Raw genomic sequence first — 17,709 nt, forward strand, 5'->3', positions numbered from 1 at the left:
ATAGCCCACATCCGACTCCCTCCCCTCTTAGAAAATACCTATTTAGGTAATCCTGTTGGGGAGGTGAAGAAAGCAATTTCAACCACCGTTTCATTAAGTGGAAAGTAGGAGTGCCTCGCAATGAGGGAGTAGCTTGTCGTCAGGAACGACACGCCCACATCCGACTCCCTCCCCTGTTAGAAAATACCTATTTAGGTAATCCTGGTCGGGAGGTGAAGAGACGTATACAGACGATGCTGGCCGCTCATTCCAATGTCGTGACCTAATGCAAGCAACACTACTGATGCCTTACTTTGTAAATAAGTATGAAACGTTGTATGGGACTCATGCAGACTAATGTACGGATAATTTTGAAATAAGACTTATACTCAGCACTCCCACTTTATATGTCATGACGCAGCTAACTCCACTGAAACAGGACATTTTCCTCTGTATTGGCCCAGACCACACTAAGGTCTCGAACTCCCATGAGGTATCGAAACATTTCAAATTGTTGGTCAGGATATCTGCAACCATTTCTTTGGATGGGCAGAACCTCAACTTGATTTTTCCCTTTTCTGATAAGTGACGTGTAAACAGGTGACGAATTTCAATGTGTTTTGTAACTTTGTGATTTGATGGATTTTTCACAATATCGATAGCTGTCTGGCTATCTGTCCAGATAGTGATCGGTATTTTCACGTGAAATCCCATTTCTTTAGCAGCATGAAGATCAATTCACATTCCTTCACTCATTTACTTAAGGCTGTCAACTATGCTTGAACAGTTGATAACGACACACACACTTGATTACAGCTTGCCCGTGATATACATATTCCAGCCATTCGGATCAAATATCGAGTAATACCTTTCCGATCCTTTATTTGGCTCGCAATTGATGCATCATTCTACACGTCATAAAATATATCTTTGCACTTCCCGTCAAGATATAGTTGATGTTTAGATGTTCCCTTCAAGTATTTCAGCACTCTCAGTGCAGCATAATAATGAGTCTCATTGTAACACGAATGAAACTTACTTAGTTCTCGAATGGCGTTACCGATATCTTGACGGGTACCTCGAACCAGGTACTGCAGTGATCCGACTATGCCTCTATAGTCAAATGGCTGCTTGTCAATTTGCTCTTTCGACAACGTTGTTTCAGGTTCTAACTCGACTCCCACTAACTGAAGAGTTGATATTTCGTTTGCATTTTCTTGGCCAAATTTCACCAATAAGTCATTGATGTACTTCTGTTGGCTTATTGTCATGGTCTTGGTCTTGTCACTTCTGTTTCTTTGAACCTCGATTTTGAGGACATCATGGATGTTGCCCAAGTCTTTCATTTTGAACCGATTGCTCACTTCGATTTTGAGCTTGTTGATTTCTTCTGATTTTGGTGACACCAAGTCAAATCACCGACATACAAGACGATTATTATCCAATCATCAATCGTGCACGTTTCATTTATCAACTCATTTAATCCTCCCACTCTTTTCACATAGATGCAATACTCTTTGTCACATCGTGAAAAGCCAATTGTAGAAGGAACCCATGGAGGACAGCATACCATATCTATGGTGCTTGTTTTAAGCCATATATACTCTTCAGTAGTTTGCATACCAAAGGCTCACCTTTCAGCCCTCTCTTTTGAAATCCAGGAGGTTGGTGCATAAAATCCTCAGTGTCCAGTTTCCCATTTAGGAGTGCAGTATGCACGTCCATTTGATGAACTTCACAATCTAAGACCGTTGCAACAGCAAGTACTAGCCTTAGTGACTTAAATCGCGCCACAGGAGCATATACCTCATCGTCGTCTAGTCCATACTGTTGAAACTGGCCGTTGGAGACAAGTCGCGCCTTATACCTTTCAATTTTACCGATGGATGTGTACTTTACAGTAAACACTTAATGACATGGTAATGCAGTTTTTCCTTGGGGCAAACTAACTAAATCCCATGTGGCATTATCCATCAATGAGCCATATTCTGAGGTCACTGCTCCCATCGAGTTTTCTCGTTGAGGTTGTGAGTAGATAGCTGCCTTGAGTGACAGAGGCACTACGATGGTCATGTTGACTCCGAGTGGGACATGACCTTGATCCTTAACACGTGGACTTGGTAACACTTATAGTCCTTCAAACGGAATCCTCTGTGTTCTCCTCGGTCGAGGTGTCGACAGTCCAACCTCTTGGCAATCCGGATTGTCAAAATTACAAACTCCTTCGGTTACGTTCTGACTTGGAAACTTCGTCACTGAACAAGAGGTCTCACTGACATTGTACTCGTTGTAGCAGGCGTTTGAATTTCACCTGAATTCAATTCGAGAGTTGAAACTTGCTTACTTTCTTTACTAGTAAGGTCGGACTCATTCGAATCGAATGCATTCCTCACGACCTTCTCACCATATTCACGATCGAATTGGACATCTCGAGGAATGAAGAACCGATTCGTGTGTACATTTAGAAGCCGATATCCTTTGTAGTCATCAGCGATTCCTATGCACTTGACTCGAGTGCTGAGAGCTTCTTGTCGTGTCGGATGTCATGTGCGACATGAGCGTAGCATACACAGCCCCAAACTTGAATCCAGCTAGATCCGGAGTTTTCCAATACATTATTTCGCATGGGCTTTTGTATGCTAACCTCGCACTAGATGCCCTATTTTGGATGTAGTTGACATATATTAGGGCTTCTGGCCACCATTGCTGACATTTGTGCATCATTTAGGTAGGGCACATCGAATTTTACCAAACTTAGTTTCGTGGTCACGTTCCGCTGATCCGTTCTCTTCTGGAGAGTACTGATTGGACTTCTCAAATCGAACTCCCTATAGACGACAAAAGTCCTACAGGGCCTTCTTGACGAACTCTTTGCCTCCGTCACTTCGCAGTACTCGCACAGAGGATCTACATTTGTCGATTTGACGCACACATTCCTTGATCTTATTTACAGCATCACTTTTCTTGCAAATAGGAAAACACCACTTCCATGATGACTTCTCACAAATCAGGTTTACGTAGTACTTTATCCCAGCTTGAGGACCATATTGCCCCTTCACTCTCATGGGACCATTCGTGTCAGAATGCAGAGTGCTGTGGACATCGCTGTCCCTCGACCCTTGTATGCTCCTATAGGACATTCTTTTGCACTTCATTTGCACACACCTTAGAGTAGAATGCAACTTCGTTGAGTACTTTGGCCTCAATCTTTGGCACACCTTTCACTTGTCGACTGCTGAGAAGTCGAACAAGCATTGCTCGACCAACGTGACCGAGCCTCACATGCCATTCCTTCAGTATATATTCCACTTTGCTTAGTGTTAGAGTATCTCCTCTATATGTCTGTGCCTTGACGCTTTGACACAAAGCTTGGCGTTCCTTGGTACTCATGTGCCTGATGTAGTAGGGCCCTGCAATTGCTACAGCTACAAACTGCAGTTTATGACCTTTCGGGATGAACTTAAGCTTAGGGATGTGACCATTTACCACTGTGTATCCACACTTTTGCAGGAGGTGTTCGCTAATTATGTTGGTAGCTGACCCCGGGACATAGGCGACGTTGTCAAACTCAATCTTTTTGAGCCCAAGAGGTCCCAACAAACACGAACGAATCAATCCAACATGTGAATTATCCTAGGAGCCAGCTAAATTTATATGAGGTACAGTATCAACTTTAGCTGGTACAAACACTTTGGCTCTACCAGTTAGGCTCACTCCGCATCCAGAATCTAAGACCCCATGATTCTTAGTCACCACACTACTCTCATGTAATATATGAGACGAGGTTAGTCGTACTGCATACTCGAGCTGCATGGTGAGGTCGTCTAGGCTAGCAACCGCCACCTCCATGTCCATGGCTGTGCATTCGCCACCGCTTGGTATATACACTTCCACCTGATCAACGGCCACTTCACTTCGAGTTGAGCGCACCGCCGCCACCTTAGCTGGGCCACTCTTCGCCGTCTTAAAGATGAACGTGCGGTAGTACGCCTTCGCAAAATCTTCCTTGCGCTTCGGGCAGTCCTTCTTCATGTGTGCCTTGGCACCATCGTTGCACTTGCCGTTACAGTAGAAACATTCATTCTAGCCGCCATCCGGTTTTCGCTTGCGCTCATTGGCCAGAATTTGGCCAACCGGAAATTCGGACTTATTTAGGGATTTTCCAAATCCGGTTGACATGGACAAAATGTCCCGCTTACTTTTGGACCAAAATGTGTTCAGTACCAACTGAAACACTTTGTCCATAGTAAATGAGTCCTTGGTAAACTTTACCGAGGACCCAAAGTACTGCTGAGGGAGGAGCGATAGAAATAGAGCACTCACTAATTCCTCCGACACAATTGGCTCGCCGAAGCACTTGACGCTCTGAGTGTTGATGCAGTTCCGTAGAGTACCCATTACCTTAAAGTGGTCGGTCACCCACATGGCGGTAGTCGGACGTAAGGGTGCCGACGAACTTAGTGAGGTGGTTAATGACACCGTTGCGCTCGACTCCCCAAATTCGCGTTCGAGCATGCGCCAGATCTCGGTGACGGTAACGGCTGCGTCAATTAGGGACACGTTGAGCTGGTTAAGTTAGTTCTTCGGTAGGGATTTTGACAAAAGGGAGCGAATCTCCACGTTATGTAAATTCTTCCGTTAGGGTATCCGGTAGCGTATCCGGCGCACCAGTAAGCCACGAGTCGTAGGACACGTCACACATGGCACGTTTGGCGTTTTGGGCGTCAATGCAGGCCTTAAGCCAGCGCTTCTGCAGCTCACCACAGAAAGCGTCCATCCAGGTTTGGAAGTACTCACGCTTGCCACTGAACACGAGGCGTTGGATATCGGAGTTAATATTTGAAGTATTGAGGTGAACGCGGACAACACAGTGGTGAGGTTGAAAGGTATTGGTATTAAGGTGCTCAATTAAAGGGCAATTCCAAAGTGAACAGATGCCTCTGGGCCATCGCACCAACCTAATTAATTCTCTAGATATGACGTCACGTGACTCATTCGAATGTCAAACGGAGAGCGGCCAGTCCTTGAATAATATAGGCATGTGTCATCCAGAACACTCAAGAGAAGTCTACAGATGATGCTGGCCACTCATTCCAATGTCGTGACCTAATGCAAGCGACACTACTGATATCTTACTTTGTAAATCAGTATGTAACTTTGTGTGGACTCATCGGAAAACGTTTCCGGATAAGATTGAATTAACAACAACACAATGCTCAAACGACATGTGGCGGTGATTGAGGGGAAATTAAATCGACAGTTCATTTGATTTTACTATGCAGTGTCCGGTTTATTTTGATTTCACTATGGGTCGCTATGGGTTCGAGAGGAAAGGGTCTTACCTGGGGGTGGAGGAGGGATGCCTCGGACTGGTGCCTCCGTGACGGTGTGGGTGTCTTGCACGGGAAGCCTCTCTAGAACGAGCCCAATAAAGCCCTTCATGCTGAGACTGGCAAGATAAGGATCAGCAACACTGGTGGATAGTAATCGAGAAACGTTCTGAAGAAATCAAGGACACGAGAGACGATCAATAATTACTTTTGACCATGAAGGCCCAGGTGATGGCGGCGAAGTTATGGGGTCCTGGATGCGGTTGCAGTGTCGTTGCGTCGCCATTGTATGTTCTTGTTGAAGATTTGGGTCTTGGCGGCGCGTAGTGATTAGTTCACGTGGTATATTTTGTTGGATTTGTTTGTGTATGAATGCGAGAACGTTACTGGCTGCATGCGACAAGGCCTTCAATATGCAACCCGAGTTAAAATTCTGTCTGGGGTCATTATGTTCAACAATAACTATTCTGACAGCCGAAAGCGGAACCAAAATCATATTCATTGTCAATACACCAATTATAAGGGACATTTGTATGACCTACAGATAACTGAATATTGGGCTACAGCAGTACCTCGTAATATTAGAAATTCGTACTACAAAAATTCAAATGAATTCAGCCAATAGGACTAAAGTACGAATCCGCGTTATGATTGGTCAAATCAGACATCAAATGACTGATTTGTATTGGGTGATTCAAATGTGACCACTATCACACCAACAACGCCGCATTTGCAGTTTTCAACAACCATGCGACTTCTGCAGCCGATCGCAAGACATCACCAACGTCTGTACTCTGCCCCGCAAATCGGAGTCTTCCTCCGCACACAAGGCAATTTGGACATGCGCAAGTGATCTGGATTTCGCCCGGACGTACAACATTCCAGCTGCGACGTTCCGCCGATGGTTATCGAAAGCCTCGATGTACCTCGGCTCAACCCACCATGGGTCTCGAGCGACATTGCATGGTCACGGACGGATCGAACAAATACCTTAAGCAGGTGATGTGGTCGCCTTCATGGAAGCTGTCTGCGAAGACGAGCATTTCCTCACGACCACTCACCTCGTGACATGGGTCAAGTTTAACAACCCTCAATGGCTTGATGAGTACACTTCGTCGAAGCCGTCGGACGACAGAGCATACAAGAGCCTGATTCAGTGGTGCTTGAACTTTGCAAACCGACATGATTTCAGGCAGTGTGTCCCCTACGCGTTGAAAGCTTCCCAAGGCGAATTGTCTGCAATTCAAGACGCTTTATCGACCAAACTATATGTGAAGTTCAGGCACATACCAAAGCGCGCTTGGATGAAGTTCGACGAGACCCCAATGTACTTCGACATGTTCCTGGTAAATTGCTGGCGAAGGACGGAGGGTCATCGCGTGTCCAAGAAACACAGAAAAACTCCGACCGCATCACAGTTGTACTAACGATCTGTGCAGATGGTACTGACCCTCAACCACGTTAACTTATTTTATGTATAGGAATATAATTGCCGATGCTGATCATTGTAAAAGGAAACTCCTGAGGTGAAAAATCGCAACGTAACCCAGTGGCCCTATATACGCTGGGCAGAAGGCATGATACATGGACCCACGCGTGTGGTCTCAGTACCTTCGTGAAATTTTGAAACGATAAGTCGACTGTCCGATTGTTGTCCTTGCCGAGAACCTCAAGTGTGACGTGTCAAAGAAATCATGCAAGATCCTTGAAGATGAGCTGTTCTGCGGAGCTAACCTGCAGCCATTGCCTGCTAACACAACAAGCGTCTTGCATCCCCTCGACGTTGGTGTCATGAGCCCGTTCAAGTGAATGTGCCGTACGGAGTGACTGAAAGAGGTCAAGGTTGTCACTGCCACAGAGAAGCGCCTAGCGATGATGAAGCGGTCCATGAAGGTTTGGGAAAATATGAAGGAGGATATTGGGAAAATATGAAGGAGGATATTGTTCGTATTTTCCCAAACCTTGATGGACCGCTTCGTTAATATTTGAAGGTTTTGTGATACAAACCTGTTATTACGTATGCTAGCAAAAAGGTCGCACTGCCCATGGGGTCCCATGCTAAGCTTCACCCCCATACTCAAAGTGCTACTTGAAATTGTCATCCAGCATTTCGCCAGCTTACGCACTGTACCACGAATTAATTCGCGAAGGTAACCAGTCATTGCAATTGGCACATGGCTCGATCCCTGCTCAGATGATTGGCTAAAATGTGACAAATCAGTACTCTATTCAAATGTTGTACCTGCGTATCTTTTAAAATAGTTTTGTAATCACATTTTTGTCATCATACTTCGTTCTATATGTTCAGGTGTACTTACTATGGGCCAGTTCCTATTCACAGGCAGTTATCTGTACTCGAGTACCGTATTGCGTAATTCACTTTAGAGACTCATCTGACTTTATCCGTATACGGATGCTTGAATATTTACACACCCATTCACAATGGACATACAAATAGTTTGATACTCTCGCCAACGCAGGCAGCGACAAAAAATATGAAAAGGTACTCAATATTCAATTATGCAGTGGAATGTTTATTAAGGTATTCAAAACTATCCAATCACAGAACGACATCACTGCTGACTTTCAGGTATGTCATCACAATAATCAATGTCACTAGCTCGATCGATCATCTCATCTACAGCAAATCCTTGCATCAACTCCTCTAAAACATCATCGTCTACAAAACCTCCGCCATCGGCAACTTCTTGCACCTCACAACTAATAGGTGGCACGCCACAAATCAAAATTGTCGACTCGGGTAAGTCAGACCATGCAGAGGTAATCCAAGATACAACCGTAGAGAGCGAAGGTGGCTGCATCTTGAACTCGACGAGGTCGTCTTGGAGCGTTGGATTTGGCGTCGAAGGAGTTCAAGCCACTTTTCAAGAAGGCGCGACTTCAACAGACGGTTACATGCCACGTCAACGGGTTGGCATATCCACGTAAAGCGCGGATGTATGCGCTCGAGGACAAGATTTATTGACTTGGCATAGGCTACAGCCTTGTCAGTGAAGTGGGCCGAGAAGTCATCCCAGAGTAGAAGAACCTTTTTGGTAGCACGATCCGGACGGCGGGCAAAGTTGAACTCCAAGAACTCCAGTAAAATCTTCGAGTTCCACCACGCAGTTGGGTTGTCGTACATGTGTTTATCGATGGCGGCCTCCATCGCCATGATGCGCTGCATGGATGACGTCACAGACACTTCATCCTTGCGGACCCAACTCACCAGCATTGCTTCACTCTCTGCAGAGAGTGTCGTCGCCCCGTGAGCTCGGCGGGTACGACACTTAGATGTTGTTGGATTCGATGCCATGAGCTGAATGTGTGCACGCTTGCTAACCCACTGATAGATCTTCTTGCGTTGCGTTTCACGGGCGGTTGTGCATGGCACTGGTCGAGGGTGGCACTCATTCCTTGGGCGTCGAAGGACGTGATAACCGTGAACTACTCGTGGTAGTCGGAGGTACGATTCTTGTGCTGTTTTGGTTTCTTCTTTGGCCCGTGCTTGGGCACAGGGCGTCCTGTTGACGGGCGTGGGCCACTCATTGTGAGGAACACGAAGTGGTGTGAGTTGATGGACGTCACTTTCAAGTATGGTTGGCGCCTAAAATCAAGAAAACCGCTATAAATGAATAATATATACTACTCTGGTCCAAAATAGCTGTCATATTAGACTTCAAAACAGAGTATTTTATCGCACACAAACTCATTTTCGATTCTGATTGGTGAAAATGAAAGCTGATGATCTCCTCTTTGATTGGGTACTTAAAGCAGCTTAAAATTCGATGACTTGACGAAATTGCAGAACTTGATAAACGATCCTTCAAAGTAGAAAATACAATTTGACCCGCAGGTGAATCAAATCTCAAGTTTTCACCCCCGTTTCCTGCCCAGAGGTTTAACTCGTGGTTTCCAATGCCCATGATGTACTGCTATCCTGTCTACAGCGATATATTTGACGCCAACCACCTTCAACAGACTCCAAGCACCATACATGGCCGTAGCGCCTTCGTAAGGCCTCCGGCGACAACGAACTCGAGCCAAAGGCTAAAGGATGCATACTCGTAGCCCTTAGATTAAGCTACTGTGCTGTATTCCGCGCATTGTGGTGTGTGCAGGCCTTGCAGTGTTAAAATCTTCCCAAGTCCTTGACTTGGTCCATGTCACATTCTTTATTTGGTTTTAAATATGTAATATTTATCAATACCATACTACAGCCAAGTATAAACATGTATCGAAGTATTACTTTCTGTATACTAAAATCAAGTCTATAATATCTGCACCATGGATAATATGCAATATGCAACATGACAGCTATTTTGGACCAGAATAGTATTAGTTTTCACGCGATATATTATATGTTGAAGGTTATTCTCCCGCTAAGGAATGCCTATGATAATTGATTCCACCTTTGACTCAAATTATATTATATTTGAGAGTGTCTACCGTGAAAAGGCTGTCTAACGAGAATTATGCAATTCGGTACTTACAGGCTGTCTAACGAGCGAGAAATACGCAATACGGTACTACTGTTAGTATGAAATTATGTTTATACTATTAATATTTCTCATATAGTGCAGGTTACTACGTAGTAGTTAGTTAATGTGATCGAAGCAAAGTTAACTATTCTGATTGGTTCAAAGGATTTCGGGTTTAGCCAATTAGATTGTCAAATACCCATCAAGATAAGTAAAACAACGCGGTATTTCACTTGCGCCGGAGCTCCCGCTAATTCTACACCTCCTAAGTCATTTCACAACGTCAGACTAGAGTCAAGATCCTTCTTCCCGAGGCCATGGACCGCGTACACGATGAGTACACTGCAGGAAGATGGTAAGAGTCATGCAGTGAGATGTAAGACTCCTGATTGACCTTGTTTACGATCTACGCTATGTGATCGTGTCAGTGCTGCCGTACTTCTCACACATGGCTGGTTCTGTTGTATTACAGTTGGCAGTTGGCCTTAGGTTAGGTACTGCTATTGTGTACTACGTAGTAATACCTTACGGTTTAAATAACCAGTCATTCGTTCAATTAGACCAACGGACAATTTATCCACAAGACTGGAGGACCGAGGATGTCCGAAAGACAGACACCTACCGGTATGAACTGTACTGTACATCGAAGATGTCGCTTAACGTGTGGTATACACTATGCATGATTCAGCAATAAGCTTAAAGGGCAAACGCACAATTCACAACACCTACAGAGCTGAAAGAGCCAATAGCATTTATTCCATTATTTTTGATATAGCCGTTTCTAATTGGCGGGAAATACCAGAATAGATGTTTCATTGGTTACTTTCTGTCTACGTAAACGTTGTCGGGTCAAGTTCAACCAATTATCCGGTCATTTCCGGATATTTCGATTATATATCTTAGGTTTCTCCCAAAAAATGCCGCCGCCGTCGACACTCCTTGGTCGCTCTGCGCGATTCTCTGTGCGTATATGGTTGTACATGACTGGGCTACAGGTACAAGCACCTCGCCGAACGATGATACTTGACGGATGACGATGTTGATGTAGCACCAAGCCCAGTTGATCCGTAACTTGATCTTGGATTGGAAGTACCGTGCCTCGACCGAAGACGGCATGGTGATTATGGCGCAGAATCTACTCAACTTGCTCTGGCGTTCCGTACGCCTTTTGCTCGTCCCGGACGTGTTCTTTCGCTTCTTTGCAGCCGTGGTCTCCCTCCAAGTGCTGTTTGAACTCGGAGCAGCCGCCCGCCGGGTGGGATTGAAGCTGTTGCTGCAGTGCAGTGCCAAGGGTCGCCAACGTCTCAAGCTGCGCACTGCCATGGAACGCGCGACTACCCTTGAGAAGCGAAGTGTACGTCGTCGTCATAGGTGTTGACCTTTGAACTGGCATGTTGATGTAGGCTCTCGGACAAGAATTGGACGTTCTGGAAGGACACGACAAGTGGCGAGACGATCCGTCGTCCGGACTCTTCCTCTACGAGCGCGTACAGAGAAAGATCGCGATGTACCGCCGTCTTCAAAGCGAGCGTGACATCATGGGCATCATGTTCTCGTTGCGCGCCGGACTGCTTCGGAAGCATTGGGGGCTCGGTAATCCCCGATTGTACGGTGTCAGCCACGGTAGGATGACATGGTTATAACTCCAAGTGAATCCATACAATAGTTGTGACACTACATAATACTACTATATATACTACGTAGTATATATATATATATATATATGTATATATATTAAAAACGTGTAACCACGATATTACGAACATACTACTAGTACATATTATTACCGAGTACTAGTTGGCTATGTATATATATATATATATTAAAAACGAGTAGCCATCGTATATATAGTCATACTACGAACATATTACTAGTACATATTATTACCGAGTACTAGTTGGCTATGAATATATATATTATTAACAACGAGTAGCCATTGTATATATAGCGATACGACGAACATACTAGTACATATTATTACCGAGTACTACACTGTAGTGGGATGTAGTCGAATGATTGTGATCGACTTTTCGTGTCCTGTAGTGGGCACCAAGCACGTCGTGGACGAGTACATGGAGGCAGTTCTGACGTCGATGGACCTGGTCCTTCAGAGTCGCGGCTCTTGGTCATCTCATACCCTTCCCAAGTCTCACGACGACGACGACGCCCTGAGCCTGGACAACAAGCTCGCGTTCTTCAGCGAGACAAGGCACGCGTTTGGAAGGTCCGCCCTCATGCTCAGTGGTGGCGGCGGCCTCGGCCTGTACCACACGGGTATCGTCAAGACGTTGGTGGAGGAAGGGCTGCTGCCGACAGTCCTCTCTGGGTCGTCGGCTGGCTCGATCGTCGCCGGGTGTGTGGGCGTGCGAACGGACGAAGAGCTCAGCGAGGTACACTGGACTTGTTGTCGCTTGGTCTGGGCTTTTTGGTTAAAAATATGCTTCGTTGGTGGTAATGTATGCGTGTGTTTTGATGTGTGGTTATGAATACATATCATTCTCATTGGATGTTATAGAACGAATGTATCGTTCTGATTTGTTGGAGGCTATGAATGAAACGAATATATAAATCGTTGTGCATACCATTGTTTAGAGCGTACCTTATATATATATATATAATACACAGTATTTATTTACATGTGGTTGTCGGGTGGTATTATCGGATTTAACATGAAAAGGTTTTGGAGACACGTTTGCATTGTTGGCATACCGTAGCCGCACACAACCAACAATACTCGCATATATATTATGCTTTTCAGTCAACTTTGCCTATTTTGGGGGATTGATGAAATCGCCAACTAATCGAGAAAAGGAATATGATTGGCTGCAAAGAATATGAAGGTTGCAATATGATTGGCTAAAAATATTGATTGACGCATTGCAGTCACAAAGATACCTTTTTAACTCAGTATGATTCAACCCAACCGCCAGAGGAAATTTTGAGTAGAACAAATCACAATATATTTATGCAATTAATGTTGGTCATCATTTGTTTCTATCTATTAAAAAAAAATCATAAAATTGTTTTAGACTAAAACATGATGTAGATAATCTTAACATAGAAATCCTTGGATATTCGGACTCAAACACTGCCACGCTGTAATATATATATATATATATTGCAATGTGCAAGTGTTTTTTGTACATGTCCAGAGTTACCGCAATCCATAGAGGTTTTATCATAGGTGTTTCAAGATGGCCATTTGGACTTATCGTTTTTCGATGCCAATGTGACGGCGCGGGAACGAGCGCACTACACGCCGGCGTGGCTGGCGGCCGTGGAAGGCTTCGTGCCCGGGTTCGCAAAGCTCCAGGAAGCGGTCGTGCTTGCCGGTCGGTTCCTGGACAAGGGGTACATCCTTGACATTAGTCGACTCAAGGTAATAGTTTCAAATCCATCGATCGATGGATTTTATATGTTTGTTCTACTGGATTTTGTACGTCAAATTTGTCGTGTGGTGATGCCAATCACACACTAATTGAAGTCTCAGACTAATTCAAGGTTGATGGATTGAAGGTGAATAGAATGAAAATTTTAAAGATATATTAAATATACATTTTTCTGTAATTTGTTTTGCTCTAATGAAATATTCTGCAATTGGATTGCAATAACAAGTACTGCGGATGATTATTCTTGTATACATGTAGGTTATATCACATACAATCCAAAGGCCAACATGGGCAACGAATCGATCTTTCGAGTTTTGTGCAGATGAATTCTCAAATCCATTTTGATCGAGTTATTTTTTATACCGAATGTTGTTGGTCAAAAATAGTGTACAGTTTCACACTAATACAAGTCACACACGAATTCGTTGTGTGAAGGGTTGACGAGAGACTTAAATTGACGACTTGATTAGTGTACGTATTTCAGAGGTTATATTGGTCGATCGATTACATTGCTAATTTCGAATTACTTTTTGAACCAAACTTGTAGCAAACCTTGCAAAACAACATGGGCAACTACACGTTCCGCGAGGCGTACGATCGCACCGGGCGTATCATCAACATCACGGTGACCCCATCGCAATCCACGTAGGACCATATATATTCATATATATATATATACAACGGAAAGTGTCGCAATCCACGTAGGACCATATGTATTCATATATTCATATATATATATATATACAACGGAAAGTGTCCTGATACGGATATATATCTCGGCTGTGTTGCAATCTATGGCGCGTTGCTTCGCGTTTGGAGCCATCATCGTTGAAAACGATATCGTACCCTGGGTTCAATACTGGATTGTGTTGTTGGTAGTTATTATATTGCTGACATAATCCGATAGATTATTAGTTGAAAAATCTATTTTTTATTTATGAAGTCTGTTGGGGTGTTTGTAGAGACTACCCGCAATTGCTGAATTATCTGACTGCGCCCAATGTGCTCGTGTGGTCGGCGTCGCTGGCGTCGTGTGCGATCCCCATGGTGTTTTCACCTGTGGAACTGTATGGCAAAGACCAGGTACCTACCTAATCTACCTATCTACACGTTGGTATTGTCCTTTTACTCAAGATTTGGAATTGGGTGCTGGCTGCTTCACCAAATCTGTCGATAGATCGTCCAGTTTTACACGAATTTAATTCACACACTAATTCGATGTTGAATTCGTCGAAGTGTGGTTTTGATTGGCCACTTGATTTGTGATCTGGGTTTTGATTGGTCGTATATCGATTGTCTGTCGATTTGATGCTACTCATGCACCCAAACACTCCAATTTCGAATACGCCTTGACAGAATATATACTTCTATCACATGGTCCCATCCACGGATATTGCTATATGATCATCGCAATATGTTGTGTGTTCTGCTCCAACTTTTCTCCGGTGGTTTTTATTTGAATGAACTCGCCAACAATCACCGGACCTGCTAAATATGATATATATCGAGTTTTAAGGGGTATATTTATTTTATTTTAGCGAATCATACTGCATGGTTTGATAAGTTTGTAATTTCAACAATTCCCCAAAAGTGGCAAATTCGGGCGAAAAGCAAAAGTCTTGTCAAGTCCATATGCACCTGTTTATATAACCAGTAATGTATTCACCTGTGAATTGTAGCATGGCAACATCGTGCCAGTATATCGTGAAGGGCTCAAGTGGAGTGATGGCAGGTATACGTATTATATTATGTGGAATTCATTGTAGCCGATGATTTGGGATTATATTTGTATTCGAGTATTGGTCGTGTTTGATTGAGGCTTCAAGTCGAGGGATGGAGTCGACGTGGTGGCTATACATGATGTGTATCTTTGTAGCGTCGAGTGCGATTTGCCCATGGAGCGTCTCAGTGAGTTGTTCAACGTAAACCACTTTATTGTGAGCCAAGTGAACATCCACTACAAGTTCATTTCTGGGTACGAGTCGCACGGCGGCGGCGACATTTTGGGCTTTTTGAAAAAGCAGATGAAAGCGTACATCAAAAATATTGCCGAATTTGGGCTCAACACGTCCGTGCTCAAGTTGTTTGGCGTCGGGCTCGTGCCATTGCTGACCCAGGTAGTACGTGTCTACAGTACCAGCCAAAACGATATTGGGCTGGTAAATAGTCTCTAAAGGGTGTTATGGAATTGTACAGTGCAGATGGATGGTACCTGTGTGATTTCCCTGGGTGTTTTCCATTGAAACATGGGTGGCTGCTTCGATATGCTCTAGAGATAATTATTACTGTTCGAAGATTATGGACATTAAAGGGATATTTATGAATATTTCGTCACATACAAGATATTTTATACCCTGTGCTTGTACCGTATTACTGTTAGTTGTTTTTTCTCGGCCCATGTGACATGTGGTTGCAGTTTTGTGAATGAAAACAACTATTGTGCTTTCGAGTGACATTTCATTGTGTTGTGGTTTCTCGTTGGAATTTAAATCGATTTGATTGGCTACCCCAGATGAGCTCAAAATTATTAGCCAATCAAAACCTTCTCAATGCAATTCAACCAATCAGATCGATTGTGGATCGATTTGGTCGGCGCGATTCGATTGCACCCCCTCCCAAATTTGTACCAAATCGACAATATATAAATATATTGTGCTTTTCACCCATATATGGACTTTCGAGTCAATTTTTAGCCAATTGCAATTTGACCATATATAAGCTTGTTACAGGCTAGACTGTACTAGTATTTTGTATACTACATATATCAGGGTTTGCCTCATGCGGATGGCCTGGACGACTGTGTCAGTAGTACTTTGGATTGACAGAAATTCACCCGAACGAAGTGATTTGATTGGCTTAGGCGATCCTTTACTGCATTCTCTTACATGGAACGTTCGATTCTGCTTGTGCCTCCAGTTTTGAATCGATTGGGCAATATATATATATATTATATATATATACGAAATCTGAATCGGGTGTGTTGGTGTTAGACGTACGAAGGCGACATTACGATTTCGATAGCGTCCCAAGTTTCATTCTTGCAACTGGCGGCACAAGTACTGACGAATCCGTCGCCGAGTTCGTTCCAGGACTTGGTGTTAGCCGGCGAGCGGTCGACATGGCCCCATCTGTCTCGCATCCGAGCCATGTGTCGCATTGAGTTTGCCCTCGAGCGCGCCGTGCGGTACGTTGAAATACCTATATATATATATATATGGGCCTGTGGTTTTGTCGTGGCCATTGGAAAACACAAAACTCCTTGGACTCTATGAACATTGTCGACTATATACATTGTGATGGTTCTGCTGCTACACCCTACATAATATTTTTGTATGGTACTGTACAGTACTGTACATATGCACTGGTGTTTTGCTGTTTTCAGCCAAAATTAGGATATTTGCGCTGATTCGCCAAATCCATCGGTCGATGTTATGTACTGAACTTCACATGTAAAATTTGTGCAGCTATCCATGCACACTATTTGACGTCACACACTAATTTATTGATCGTTGCAGAAACGTTTTGATTGGCGACTTGAAACATGTTTTGGCTATTGATTGGTCGGGCGATTATCTGTCGATATTTGTCGCTGCTCGTTCGATTGCGCACCGCACTCTAAATTCGAATCGAGCATACCATATATATATATATATATATATATATATAGTTTTTTACCTGTGATATTTTTTATGCTGGCCACGTGGACACAGACTTGACTTGATTATATCTTTCTCAAACATGGCCTTCATATGCAGTTACTTGCGTGGCGAGCAAGCGCTAGAAGAAGAAAAACGCACGGGTATCAGCAGTTTGGGCCGCGTACCGTCGTTCTACACTTCTTCAAGCAGTCTGACCCTGTCCAGCATGGCGCAGCACCCTGTCAAGGAGACTCTGCCGCCATCGTCCGCGCAACCACCGACGTTTTCGGTTAGTAGTACGGAAGCATCGCCTGGCGTGCCTATCCGCCGCAACAAGAGCATCAACGTGGCTGGCGCTGTGATGAACATGGAGTCGGTGCTCGGAGGGTTTGGGGCACGGCACGGCGCTTCGTTTGAGTAGCGTCCACGACGTATAGGACCCCTGATGTAGTTGATTTGTTTGGCTAATAAATGAAGAAACAATCAGGGAGGCTTGGTCCATGACTATGCTGGCCCCTACTAGGGCTAACGCAAATCATATATAACGAGAACTTCATGATGGCCTAGAGTGCACGCCAAGCTAGAGGACTTGGGGTACATAGTTCACGCTAACTTAAATTGCTAGTGTGAACGGTTCACGCTACACTACACATCATAGAAGGCAATATCAGTGGCGAACGAGCTGTGTATTGTGTCTTTATGGCTTTATGGTCCCCCTATATTGCTGACTGCCATGAAGTCAGACTAATATCAGTAGAAATTTTAGCACTGTGATATCAGTACTGGCATAGATGCTTGTATGATGGCAACACACAGCGGGTAGACTCGCATACAACAACCCTTCCATGACACAGGCATGGACGGTCACACGAATATCCGAAACCGCTTCGAA

General features: G+C 44.2%; 3 protein-coding genes across 3 annotated transcripts; 2 read left to right on the forward strand and 1 right to left on the reverse strand.

The window, feature by feature from the left end:
* Positions 1-4,062: 4,062 nt before the first annotated feature.
* Positions 4,063-5,421, reverse strand: H257_13685 (hypothetical protein; the record flags this gene model as incomplete). Its single annotated transcript, XM_009841308.1, has 2 exons — positions 4,063-4,520; positions 5,322-5,421. 2 exons carry the CDS (start codon positions 5,419-5,421, stop codon positions 4,063-4,065), a joined length of 558 nt encoding a protein of 185 aa, XP_009839610.1.
* Positions 5,422-6,325: 904 nt separating this feature from the next.
* H257_13686 (hypothetical protein) lies at positions 6,326-7,118 on the forward strand (the record flags this gene model as incomplete). Its single annotated transcript, XM_009841309.1, has 2 exons — positions 6,326-6,655; positions 6,975-7,118. The coding sequence occupies 2 exons, from the start codon at positions 6,326-6,328 to the stop codon at positions 7,116-7,118; spliced, it is 474 nt and encodes a 157-aa protein (XP_009839611.1).
* A 3,557-nt stretch (positions 7,119-10,675) lies between these two features.
* H257_13687 (hypothetical protein) lies at positions 10,676-17,694 on the forward strand. Its single transcript, XM_009841310.1, has 11 exons — positions 10,676-10,785; positions 10,839-11,144; positions 11,194-11,413; positions 11,834-12,180; positions 12,975-13,169; positions 13,727-13,824; positions 14,142-14,262; positions 14,859-14,911; positions 15,056-15,296; positions 16,170-16,363; positions 16,935-17,694. The coding sequence occupies exons 1-11, from the start codon at positions 10,708-10,710 to the stop codon at positions 17,236-17,238; spliced, it is 2,157 nt and encodes a 718-aa protein (XP_009839612.1). The 5' UTR covers positions 10,676-10,707; the 3' UTR covers positions 17,239-17,694.
* The last annotated feature ends 15 nt before the right edge of the window (positions 17,695-17,709 follow it).

The sequence above is a fragment of the Aphanomyces astaci genome (assembly GCF_000520075.1).
Source record: "Aphanomyces astaci strain APO3 unplaced genomic scaffold supercont1.50, whole genome shotgun sequence".
Taxonomy (NCBI): Eukaryota; Oomycota; class Saprolegniomycetes; order Saprolegniales; family Verrucalvaceae; genus Aphanomyces; species Aphanomyces astaci.

Excerpts from the sequence above, each read along its gene's own strand:
- H257_13687 (XM_009841310.1), top strand. The coding sequence starts at position 10,708 with ATGCCGCCGCCGTCGACACTCCTTGGTCGCTCTGCGCGATTCTCTGTG. Across the intron at positions 10,786-10,838 it reads TGTACATGACTGGGCTACAG|CACCAAGCCCAGTTGATCCG; the intron begins GTACAAGCACCT and ends ATGTTGATGTAG. Across the intron at positions 13,170-13,726 it reads TTGACATTAGTCGACTCAAG|CAAACCTTGCAAAACAACAT; the intron begins GTAATAGTTTCA and ends CCAAACTTGTAG.